This window comes from Carcharhinus amblyrhynchos, chromosome 5, assembly GCF_965287045.1.
Source record: "Carcharhinus amblyrhynchos chromosome 5, sCarAmb.v2.hapA, whole genome shotgun sequence".
NCBI classification, from domain to species: Eukaryota; Metazoa; Chordata; class Chondrichthyes; order Carcharhiniformes; family Carcharhinidae; genus Carcharhinus; species Carcharhinus amblyrhynchos.
The window spans coordinates 56957020-56970512 of NC_137328.1; the positions used below are offsets into that span (position 1 = coordinate 56957020).

A 13493-nucleotide genomic window follows, 5' to 3' on the forward strand; every position below is an offset into this window, starting at 1 on the left:
TAAATATAAAATAGAGGGGACGTGAAAAAAAGAAATGCAAAGCAAATAGAAACTAGAGACTGATAGCTATTAATAAAGAGAATCTAAAAGTGTTCAGTGTTCACTTCAAAACCAAATAGGAAGTAGGAAACCGGTTGCTCGTCTTTTTATTTAGTACCACAGGTATATACAGAATGCAATATTATGTATGGTGCCCCTTCCCTAACCAACACCCAGTGTCCTGCAGTTTTCCTTGAAATATATTTAAGCTACTTAATCAGTCAATATCCTTCACCTGTGCACCCTTATCCTTGCTAAATAATTAACATTCTATAAGCATATCAGTCATGAAAAGATGATAAAAGAAGGTGTGGAACCCTTTTGGGGACCAAAGAGAGGCTGAGGCACTGAATAAATTCTTTGTATATGGCTTTACCAATGAGGAAGATGCTGCCAAAGCCACAGTAAAATATAAAGCAGTTGAAATGCTGGGTGGGCTAAAAATTGATGAAGAGAAGGTAATAGATAAATTGACTGTGCTTAAAGTTACAAAGTTACTGGGACTGAATCAGATGCATCTGAGTATACTGAGGGAAATAAGGGTGGGAATTGCGGGGGGGGGGCATCATCATCCATTTGTCCTCAGCTACAGGATGACACCAGAGGAGTGGAGAATTGCACCCTTTTTCAAAAAAGGTGCTTAGGTGTAAGAGGCTCAGAGAACAGATAATAAATTTTGAATAACAGACTCTGAATACAGTGGTTTCAGGATAATTCATTGAGCAACTAAAGTTGAGTTAACATAAGTATTCTGTTTAGATGGTTCTTGTCTTCCCTGACTTGTGACCGCGGACAGCTTATGAAGCTTATTCTCTCCCAATGTCTTCCTAAAATCTGTGCAACACCCTTCAAATCTATGCGTTTTGAACTTTTTATAATCGGAGCCATTTCCACATGTTCTGATGTTGCCACTGTACTTTGAGCTTGTAATTTCACCTGTTAATACTTACAGCAGTTCATCAATTGTGGTCACAATCTGAATAGGATATCCTGAACAGCTAAACAACCAATCATTAGCTTTTTCCCATATGATCCTTTGCGTCCATTTATTTATAGCCTCAGTCCTCTGATCACACCAGATAATGTAGTTTGGACATCTGTTCTCGACTTCTCTTTTTGTTCATGTTTTAAGTTCAACCATCAATCTGTTATTATGTAATTACAACTGAACTTGAATCACAATATTTCCTCTAAAACTAACCCTTCTGATACAAAGTATATAATGTGTAAAGTATAAAAAAATTAACATCTTTTTCATAGGATAAGCCCAACAGGCCAAGTTTAATCTCTGATATGAAAGTTTTTTAAAACGATAAGCCTGGGACAAAGTTAAGTCATTTGGAAAAGTGTGGATTAATTTAACAAGCTCCACACACTTGCAGAATATATGAATGTGGTTTTTTTTTGATGATGTAACAAAGAGGGTTGATGAAGTTAATGTAATAGATGATATATATGAACTTCTAAAAGGCACTGAATACAGTGCCACACAACACGTTCGTCAGGAAAGTTGAAGCCTGTGAAATAAAAAGGAAGGATGGGTTGAAGTTAGCTGGCTGATGGGAAAGAGTAATAAGTAAACAATTTTTTCAAGCTGGTGGAAGATGTACACTGGGATATCTCACGGATTGGTCCTAGACCATTGCTTTCCTTGGTTTATGTCAATAACCTAGACTTAACTGTAAAAAGTGCAATTTCAAAATTTGCAGAAGACACAAAACTTTAATGTATTGTGAACTGTAAAGAGGGTAGTGATAGACTTCAAGAGGATACAGGCTGGAGCAGTGGATGGAGAGATGGCAAATTAAAATTAATGCAGAAGTATGGTCTGAAACAGTTTGGTAAGAAGAATGAGGAACAGCAGCACAAAATAAAGGCTATAATTCTAATGGGATGCAGAAATAGATGCACCTGGAGATATGTGTGCATTAATCATTGAATGTGGCAGAGTAGGTTCACAAAGTAGTTAAAGGGGCAAATGGAATTCTGGGCTTTATAAATAAAGCAAGGATGTTTTTTTTGTAAAACATTAGTTCAGTCTCAATTGGAATAAGAAATAAGAACATAAGAAGTAGAAGCAGGAGTAGGCCATCTAGCCCTTCGAGCCTGCCCCACCATTCAATAAGATCATGGCTGATCTGTCATGGCTCAGTTCCACATTCCCGCCCTCTCCCCATAACCCTTAATCCCCTCTCTTATCAAAAACCCATCAACCCGCGTCTTAAAAATATTTAGCGAGGCAGCCTCCACCACTTCAACGGGCAGAGAATTCCAGAGATTCACCACCCTTTGAGTAAAGAAGTTCCTCCTCAACTCCGTTCTAAACCGCCCCCCCCTTTATCTTGAGGCTGTGCCCCCTAGTCCTACTGTCTTTTTTGAGCAGGAAGAGTCTCTCCACCTCTATCCTATCCATCCCATTCATCATCTTATACGTCTCAATGAGATCTCCCCTCATTCTTCTAAACTCCAACGAGTACAAGCCTAGTTTATTCAGCCTCTCCTCATAGCTCAACCCCCTCAACTCCGGCATCAGCCTAGTAAACCTCCTCTGCACTCCCTCCAAGGCCAAAATATCTTTGCGCAGGTGCGGCGCCCAAAACTGCACACAGTACTCCAGCTGCGGCCTCACCAATGCCCTATACAGCTGCAGCAAGACCTCCCTACTTTTATATTCAATCCCCCTCGCTATGAAGGCCAGCATTCCATTCGCCTTCCTGACCACCTGCTGCACCTGCAAGCTGGGTTTTTGCGACTCATGCACAAGGACCCCGAGGTCCCTCTGCACCGTCGCCTGCTGCAGTTTTTCGCCACGTAAGTAATAGTCCTTCCTACCATTCTTCCTACCAAAGTGGACCACCTCACACTTGCCAACATTAAATTCCATTTGCCATTTCCTGGCCCATTCGCCCAGCCTATCTAGATCCTTCTGCAGACTCTCCACACCCTCCGCACAATTTGCCGTTCCCCCAATCTTGGTGTCATCAGCAAAATTCGACACCCTACACTCGGTTCCCTCCTCCAGATCATCTATATAAATGGTAAAAAGCTGAGGCCCCAGCACCGACCCCTGGGGCACTCCACTAGTCACCATCCGCCAATCCGAATAGCACCCGTTGACCCCCACTCTCTGCCTCCTATTTGACAACCAATCCTCTATCCACGCTAACACCCTACCCCCAACTCCATGTCCCTCGACCTTCTGCAATAACCTCTTGTGAGGTACTTTGTCAAACGCCTTCTGAAAATCCAGAAAGATCACATCCACCGGCTCTCCTCTATCCACCGCCCTAGACACATCCTCATAGAACTCCAGTAAATTTGTCAGACACGACTTCCCTTTAATGAAACCATGCTGCGTCCGCTCTATCAAGCAATTGCCTTCAAGATGCCTTGCAATTTCCTCCTTAATGACGGATTCTAACATTTTACACTGTGATCAATCCTGAGCACCATGTTTTAGAGAGGGTGCAGAAAAAAATTTGAGTGCTTCCTGTGATGTGTGACTTCAGTTACGTGATAGATTGCAGAAGCTGAATTGTTACTCTAAGATAAGGTTGAAAAGAGATTTGATAGCACTGTTCAGTCAGGAAGAATCTAGCTAGAGTAGATCGAGAAATTGTTCCTAATGGCAGCAAAGTCAGGAACCGGAAGACACTGATTTAAGGTTTTTGGCAAAAAAATCAAGAGCAATATGAGAAAAATCCTTGTAACGCAAATTGGATAGGATTGAGAATGCTTGATTGGATCGCCAAAAGTTGGAGGATGTTATGATTTATAATGGGGTATTATGAATATGGTATGAAAGTGCTGGAGGAAGTTTGTCATTTAGAGGGTGCTGATTTGATGCAAGACAAAAATGATTTTTTACTGGGGCCAGTATCGTGTATATTGTTTATGTAGGTAGAAATCAAATTTCAGGTAGCTTTCATAGACTAATGTTGAACTGGTATTAAGCTCCATTCAAGTTTATCAATGTACCTTAAAGTTAAACAAGTCCCTGAAATTGGATTATTTAAAACAGCTAAAACTAAATTCTATTTCTTGACTAGTATTGTATCCTCTGTTGCAACAATTACCCAAATTTGAAATCAAAGAATCAGCTTTTGAAATTTATACAATCCTATTGCTTTAAGCCTAGGCTTAAAATAGTGTGATTGTGAAAATGATAATTTGTTTAATTAAAATGTAAGAATTTGATTGTGTTTTTTTTTCATCCACCTCCTCTCCTGCACAACTGGAAATTACTGTATGGAATTTCATGAATTTGCGAAGGCACTGAATTTAACCAATGACTAACTCATTCAAATATGGCTTTGATCCCTTCTAATAAAGTGACTGAAAAGACAAACCAGAACAATTGCAAAATGATTGTCATCAAATGGTTTGTCGTCAGAATCAATCTTGACTTTAGTCTAGTACAAAAATATACATTTTGATTTATTTCTTATTTCTTTTTTCTTTTTAAAGCTAAGAAATCTAGCCTTTGGAAAAAATATTTCAAAATCCTGTTCTATTGCTACTCCCAGCGTGAATACTGGATCTTTGCAGTCGGAGCAATTCCTGAACAGCCAGAATTTGCCAGTGGCAGAGGGTGAGAAGTGGGAACAGTGGAGAGAAAAGGACGAACAGGTAAGAATTGTTGATGGTAATCAAATACCAGTAATGCTTACAATATTCTGAAATTGAATGCCTTAGTATTGTTGTAACCATCAGTAATTAACTGTAGTCATTTACAATAAATCTTTTCATATTATTTTTCTTAACATTGCTGTTGGTATCTACCCAGCAATGTGGAAAATTGCCCAGGTATGTCCTGTACACAAGAAACCGGACAAATTCAACCCAACTAATTACTGCCCCATCAGTCTACTTTAGATCATCAGTAAAGTGAAGGAAGTGGTCATCATTAGTGCTATTAAGCAGCACTTTACTCAGTAATAACTTGCTTATGAACACTCAATTTGGGTTCCACAGGGTCACTCAGCTCCTGACCTCATCATGGCTTTGGTTCAAACATGGACAAAAGAGCTGAACACCAGAGGAGAAAGCGGGCTGCCCTTGACATTAAGGCAGCACTTGACTGAGTGTGTCATCGAGGAGTCCTAGCAAAATGGAATTAATGGGAATCGGGAGGAAAATCCTCTAGTGGTTGGAGTCGTACCTGGCACAGTGGAAGATGGTTGTGATGATTGAAGGTCAATCATTTCAGCTCCAGGACATCATTACTGGAGTTCCTCAGGATAGTGCCTTGGACCCAACCATCTTCAACTGCTTCATCAATGACCTTCCAGCATAAGGTCAAAAGTGGGGATGTTCGTTGTTCAGCACCATTTGTGAGTCTTCAGATACTGAAGCAGTCTACGTCCAAATGTAGCAAGATCGGGACAATAACCAGGCGTAGGCTGACAAGTGGCAAGGGACGTTTGCACCATGCAAGTACCAGGCAATGACCATCTCTAACAAAGGATTTAACCATCTTTCCTTGGCATTCAGCGACATTACCATAGCTGAATCTCCCACTATAAATATCCTGGTAGTTATCATTAACCAGAAACTGAACTAGGCTAGCGTTATAAATATTGTGACTACCAGAGGCAATCAAAGGCTAGGAATCCTCGATCCACCATCTACAAGGGACAAATCAAGAGTGTACTGTCCAGTTGCGTGGATGAGTGCAGCACCAACAACACAAGAAGCTCAACACCGTCCAGGACAAAGCAACTGCTTAATTGCTACCCCTTCCACAAATATTCATCTCTCCACCACCGGCGAACAGTGGCAGCACTGTGTTCCATCTACAAGATGCACTGCAGGAACTCACCAAGGTTCCTTAGACAGTACCTTCCAAAACCACGATCAGAAACTGAACTGGACCAGCCATATAAATACTGTGGCTACCAGAGCAGTTCAAAGGCTAGGGATTCCTGCAGCGAGTAACTTGCCTCTAGACTCCCCAAAGCCTAGCCACCATCTACAAAGCACAAGCCTACTACCAATACCATCTAGAAGGACAAGAGCAGCAGATACCTAGGAACCCCACCACCTGGAGGTTCCTCAGCATCCTGACTTGGAAATATATCATCGTTCCTTCAATGTTGTTGGATCAAAATACTGGAACTCTCTCCCCAAAAGCACTGTTGGTGTACCTACACTTCAAGGACTGCAGCAGTTCAAGAAAGCAGCTCACCACCACCTTCTGAAGGGCAACTGTTGGCCTTGCTAGTGATGCCCACATCCTGTAAATGAAAAGAAAATGCCCAGTACTAAAAGATTATAGACTGCTATTGACCAGGTATTGAGCATTTTGAAAACATTTAGTAATTTAAGACTGCAGAGACCTTTTAATACAGATTAATGTTGTAACTGGTGTATTTCTGGAACTAATGAAGTTTCACTAAACCTTGTGTGTTTTTTATTGTTTTGTAAATAGCTGACAAGTGAATTATATGAAGCAGATCTCCAAAAAGCTTTACTGATTAGCAAGTTGGAATATGAGGAACACAAGAATGTACGTAAATATCTGACATCTGAAAAATAAGTTCATTATTTTACAAAAATTGTCACAGCATGAGATACTATGAGTGAATTGAGATAGATACACTTCAATCAGGGTGTTGCATGAAAAATATCTTGCATGGCTACAGATGCCTCTTATTTTATCTGCAATGCAAGTAGCAGCACTTCTGAAACATAAAAAGTTACCAGTAATGTCTCTGATTAATTTCATTTTTTCTGGATGATGCCTGGTTTGTTTTAGAAGAAATCCAAATGTAAGCATGTGCATCTATGTTCTGACTCACTTTTGTCTTGTCTTCCATCCCAGTTTATCCTGTCAGATAAGTTTTTCTTTCACGTTGTAATCATTATTAACTTCAGCACTTTGTAGCATTCAGATGACTTTTACACTTGTATACACTGCAGGAAGAAATAAAGTATATACAAAGGGATTTAATTTTCACAATCAATCAGTTTGTTAACCATGAATCACTTTAGGAATAAATGTTGCCTTTTTGTGCACCTGATTATGAAATATAAAAATAATATGCAAGAAAACACATTCTGATTGATATAAAGTTTCCTCACTCATCAGCATGTACACCTGAAGCAAAAGGTCTGTTTTTATTTTTGCTCTTGAATCATTTGTGTTTTGCTGTGTGTTCTGAGTAGTTGAAGAGCTGCTTATTCCTTACATTACTAGTTTGTACATCTCAACTTTTATATAACTTTTAAGAATCAATACATTTTGAATACAATGAACAAAGTCATCTGGGCATGTTAGTTTAGCTTAAGGAATATAAAAACAAACACAGGCCATTCAGCACCTTGAGCCTGGCTCCTCTATTTAGTTGCATCAGATCTGATCTGTACTCAACATCCTTCAAGGTCAGAACATTCTTCCTGAATGTAGTACAGAAAATTGAACACTAATTCAGCTGAAGGCTGACCAAATTCAAACAAAGCATCACATTTTCATTTTTGTATTCCAGTTTCCTTGGGATAAGTGCCATCATCCTATTAGCCTTTTTGATCTTCTACTTTGTACCTGTTGGCATTTAGTAATTTCTATACATGAGCAGTTAAACTCCTTTGCTGCTCTGCAGTTCTTACTCCAGAATTAAGAAAATATTCCAATTTGTCTTTCTCAGATCAAAAGTAGATTACTCCAGTCTTCTGCATATTGATCTCCACCTGCCATAGTTTTGCCCACTTTGTTGTCAGTGCATGTCCTTTTGTATTTCCCTGCTGTTATCCACACAATATATTCTGCACCCTAATAGTAATATTACAGACAAAATTGGGTAGGCAACTCAATTGTTTTGTTCAGATAATTGATATATGTCATGGAAAACTCAGGCTTCAATATCATTCAGTAGCATCACTTGTTATGTGTCTCTTGTCAGCTTCTTTCCTTTTATCTCTGTTCTGTCTTTTTTCTTTCAACTCTAGTCACGAGGTTGCCTCCAATTTCATATGTTTTTATTTTTGCGAATAATGACTTGTGTAATACTTTGTCAAATGTCTTTTGAGAGTTTGTATAGGAGACACCTATAAACACTCCATTTTCCAGCATGCTAGCCACTTCTTTAAAACAACGATCAGTTAATTAGTACAATGTGATCTATGCGTTACAGATTCAAGTTGATCTTTTTGTTTTAATCAACTTTTATGATTCCTGTGGAGGAAACATAACCAAGATAAGTTTATCAAAGCACCCTCAAAAGATAAAAGTTACTACCAAGATATCATTTTTATAACATTTACATTAACATTCCCCTTCATGATCTAGCCACGTAGTTGTATGCTGCTTCTTCACACAGTGTAGGTCAAAAGTATTTTTAATAACAGCCTTTTGAATTTTGTGGATATGGTTATCATCAAAAAGGCATATTTCTACAAATACGCTCCCTCTGGTCAAGACAGTTTTTTCTTTGACTGTTCCAGAATTCTTTCTGATCTACCAACCCAGAATACCCCGTTCATGATCTGGTCCTCTGATATAAACTGCCAGCCCTTTCGTGTGCCTGAATTATTTGTACCACTCTTTAAGATTAAGTCCCTTTTAACTTGCATGAACATCACTTCCCCAATTGATTCTGGAATTCTATTTTCCTTTTTAACTGCTAAACAGAAAACTAATCTTTGCGAGGAGCTTTGCTGGCTTCTGGCATCTCTTGCTCGCTGTCTTTGTTTTCCCTTTGTGTCTGCATCTATGTGTTGATTGCCTTAACCCTCCAGCTCTTCTGCTTGTGGCCCTCCTTTGTTCTTTATGGCAAATGATTCTTTGCCTTCTCTGTGACTGGCCACACAACCTTTTGTATCTTAACTTACATCCTGTTGGCACTGTTTTGAGGTCTGAGGTCAAAGGTCACCAGGTCGTATAGATCAGTATTTCTTCTTATCTCATGAAATTACAATTTTTCCCTTTACAATTGACACAAACTTTTAAAAGTCCTTCAAACGTTCCTAAAAGCAATTGTGTAGGTATTAAAGAAATTACAAATGTTCCTTCCTATACTGCTTCTGGATCAGATTTTGACATGACTCATATTTGTCCAAGTACCCACACGTTCTCCCCATTGATACTATCAGTTGTGGGAAATTACTAGAAGTTAAATTGACAGGGCTATAAGGCACCAGGTTCTCCATCACTTCTAAAATGAAAGAGTGATGTTTACCAATCCAATTGCACAATTTCCTCATTCTCCTTTATTCTCGTCTTTCTAATTGTAATGCAAGACCATAACTGATCATAGCATTGCTTTAGTTTTGAATCTAAGTGGCATTAATGTTAAACTTTCATAATTTTAAATTCAAAACCACTTTTCTAATTTTTTGCAGTGTAATGCTAATAACACTTCTCTCAAAACAAAAGGACCAAGTAGAAAAGAAAAAAGAAAACACCTTCAGGGAAAAGATAAACCAGCCACAGTTTCTTTAAAAGATTTTCAAACTGATGGAAGCACAGGTAGTATTGGGGTTATGTTGGTATTAAATTTCATTTTGAAATGTGCGCTCGCTCTTGTTTTTTTAAAAAAAGAACTTTTCTCCATTCTTAAAAATTGCAGCCATCTTCTAAATTAGATGAAACATTACAGGATAAAAACAGATCTTTTGCCACACTATGCTATAAGCCAGCTGGTCTAATCCCACCTCCTTACTTGATTCCCACAGACTCTAAAACAAAATTGGGCAGAGCAGGTGACTTGGAGTTTGGGATAGTCAAGTCTGGAGGACCAAAAGCATGGATGAGGGTTTCAGTAATAGATGGGCTGAGATGAGAAATATTATAGAAGTGTAAGTAGGCAGTTTTTGTGATGGAGAGAATATAGAGTCAGAAACTCTGTTTGAAGCTAAATGGAATGGTGAGGTTGCAAAATGTGTGTTTTAGGTTGAGGTGGAGTCCAGGAAAGGAGATGAAATTGATGGTGAGGAAATGGAATTTGCAGTGGATGTTATAGGCTTTGTGTCGTCCTCATTTGGAGAGCCCCAAGTCAGATCATCAGGTGCCAACCTCACAATTGATGTTATGGTGGATAATTTTGATGACAAAAATTGAAGCTCCATTAACTGTGTTTCAATATTTAAATGTGTTTTTAAAACTCCCTTGTCAAATTTCTCTTTGTGCAAAGCTGTACCAGCATTCATTAAAGCTGACCACATGATGAGCCTTGGAATCCAGCCAGCTAAAGTAGGTTTCTGAAAAGTGACTACTGTTGCAAGTTTAATAAATGCTTGTGTTTTCAATTAGCTGATCCTGCAGTCTTCCCATTGCATTCATAGGTTTGTGAGGATAGTCATCAACTAATTCAATTTTATTTCTGTGTTCTTGGTAAAACTTTCTTTTGGCATTTGAATTATAATGAAATAAACAGAAATATTTTACGAAGTGATGAACTTGAGTAGTGCTTTGGGGTATCCTAATATGTTGGATTAGGAGAGAAGGAGGAGTTCCTCTGGGGCCAATAAAAGCAGCTTTGTGTACTGTTCAGCTGATCCCTTTATTCCAAAGGGACTGTGAAGGGAGTCTTAATTTAGTTTCTGATGAATCTTGCTATAAATTGTTTTCCTTTTCAATCAAGTGCTTTGCAAATGGTCGCCTACTTTATCACCCCATTTCACAGAGCCCTTGTGATGTACAAGAGGTTCCAAAATCCTTCAGTGAAAAGAAATTTGTGTCCCATGTGCACTCCCCTCTTCAAAAAGAGTTTTTTAATGCAGTTGATGATGTAAAAAGCTGATAAACTTTGAGTTTTAATGCGAGGTTTGATCATATCATAAGAAATTCCTTGTGTATCTTCATGTTTCACTACAGTTAGTTTGCTGGAAGTGTCTTGGCAACTTTATTTCATGCATAAACCAGTTTTCCACTGCACTTCTGGAAGCAACACCAAGAGAGTGTGCGCAGACCTGAGTTCAAATGCTTAACTTCTCAGCCATAGTGTTAGCAGCTTCCCATAAGGGAAAACTGCCAGCCTCACCTCCGGGTTGGGAATGCGAGCCAGGTTCAAGATGAACAAATCTTTACTATAAAAGGTCAATAATCAGGTTGTTTTTAGATGAGACAAGGGTATAGTGAATCATTGCTTTGTTTTGGAAGAAGTGAAATACAAGTTGATCCGTTTTATGCAAACATTAAATAATGAAATTAATTTATTTCTCAATTTAAGGCAGCTGCAGGCAGGAACATTGAATCCTAATAAGGCAAAATAAAATGTACAAAAAGCTGCAAAATAATGGGCAATAAAGTTATTTTTAAAGCCACATTAAAGCATTTTAACAAGCACTAGTTATCTATCCCCTGACATCTCAGGGCCAAAGGACTCATGAGAACTTCAATGTAGGGACAAAAAAGCTGGAGAATTCAGGCAAAAAATCTTTTCAACTTTTTTTAATGGAATTGGGAAGGGGGCAGTTACTTGCGATTGGTTTATTTCTCTATCAGCGCAGATGCTAGGCCCACGTTTAGTTTAGTGCAAAACTAAACTTGAGCTGTTCAAAGTTACAGATTAACAGGAAATAATTTTTAAGGGATCTGCTTAAATTGGGAAATATTTAAAGATCTGTAGGATGAAATTAAGAGGGGGCATTGTAGCTGAAAGTCACCCACTTCTCCTTTCTTACTCCCCTCTCTGACCTTCCCTAAAAAAAGTTCAGTCCACTCTAACTTGCCTGAGGTTTGCTGGGAGCAGAGTTCAGAATCAATCTGAGGGAAATGTTAAACATCGTCAATGGAGAAAATGCATATTTCAGATGTCAAGGACCGAAGATAGGAATTAAAAAATATATCACCACCAGCCTGGCATTTCTTTCTCTGCTTTTTCAAAATGGCCAGTTGCTGGGCTGATAAAATGGCTGCAGTTGGTCACATGCTGGCTTCAGGAGGTTTCTGAACAGTCTGAAAGTGGACAAAAACTAACACCTCACACCTCCTGAAGTGTAATGCCACTTGCTCGTATAAACTTTCAAGCCAAGCAAGCACAATGGCTTAGCAAATGAAATGTCTACCCCAGCCAGCTATGGTCAAAAGCAGCTGTTTGTGACTCCCAATCTCCAATGTGGTGTTAATGACCTGTCAGTTCTCTGCTCCAAAACACATTACTTTTCAACCAAGGCCATGACAGTCAAACCAAAAGCTCTCTGTCTCATGATTGAGCTTGAGCTGTTTGAATTCCTTTAATTAATAAACTGTTGGATCTTATCTGATCACTGTTTGACCTCTAAAGTGAAACAGGACTCCAGGCAGCTGTCTACCATTTACCATCTCAAGTGGCAGCAGAAAGAGCCCATGCGCAAGCTTAGAATTGCCTGGTCCTCATCTACACTGTGAATACTAGAACATTGGAACTTGCACCTTTAAGACTAATTCAACCTTATTTACCTTCTCCCGTTGTGAAAGTCCTCACTTCTGGAAGACTCGTCTCCCTGCAACAGTCAGTCAACTAACCTGCAAAGTCACACACCATTACACTTTTGATTTTAGGACTCTGGACTAACATAAAATTCTCACTTGTATTTTTATCATGGTCTTACCTGTATACCTTTCTTTCCCCTATCTCTCTTAATTGTGAGTGCAAGAAGGATGGATGTTGCAAAACCCACTTCATATTGTGTATGAGAGAGAAATAAACTAACCTTCTTGTCTTGAGTTTGCTGTGCGAGTTATCTCTAAGAGGATTAGATCACTCCAAATTTAAGGGGTAGGGAAAATATAAAGTGGGAAATTCAAAAATCAAAAACATCTTTCTGTTTATGGGTGGGTAGCGATAGGAGAAATCAGGGCTGTTTAATCCCCTGCCTGTTTGTAACATGGGCAGTACTTGTTAGTGAGCAATAGCTGGCATTCTTTTTGCATTTCCTTGATAACCTCCATTTCCTAGAGGTGATCTTGCCAATGCCTTGTATAACTGTAGCAAAACTTCCACACTGTTATATTCCATTGTTATGTTATGATTTCCTGATTTAGTTAATATATACCTATTTACCCTCATTTAATATCTGTATTTTCTCTTTTATAGCCTGGAAACTATTCCACTCATTAAAAGCATGTTTGTTAGGCCAATTTGTTTTAATTTTACTGCTGGTATTTGCTTTTTATGGGTAGCACACTGTGCAGATACTTGGGCTGCTTCATAGATAAGAGAAGCTAGATAAATGCACAAGGGTGAAAGAACCTAATGATACTTAGATAAAGAAGGCGGGAAGAGGCTTGCATGGAGCATAAATAACAACATGGATTTGTGGGGCTGAATGCACTGTTTCTGTGCTGGAAATACACTGGTACAGGAAGAACACATTGTACTGATTTACAAATCAACCAACTGAAGGAAAGGTGGTAAATGATAAGTTAAATATGTCTTGTATATGACTGCTGTAATCCTGCATCCTAAAGTGCAGTGTTATCAAGACGAATAGAAAATATTATTTCCACTTGATGTAGTGATCCAGATAGAAAC

General features: G+C 38.8%; 1 protein-coding gene across 1 annotated transcript in view; it reads left to right on the forward strand.

The window, feature by feature from the left end:
* Nucleotides 1-13493, forward strand: part of gkap1 (G kinase anchoring protein 1) — a 38105-nt gene that overhangs the window by 12020 nt on the left and 12592 nt on the right. The window contains exons 2-4 of the mRNA XM_080188847.1: nt 4507-4668; nt 6470-6547; nt 9379-9505. Of these exons, the coding sequence (XP_080044973.1) occupies nt 4507-4668; nt 6470-6547; nt 9379-9505 (367 nt within the window). The remainder of the gene's footprint in view (nt 1-4506; nt 4669-6469; nt 6548-9378; nt 9506-13493) is intronic.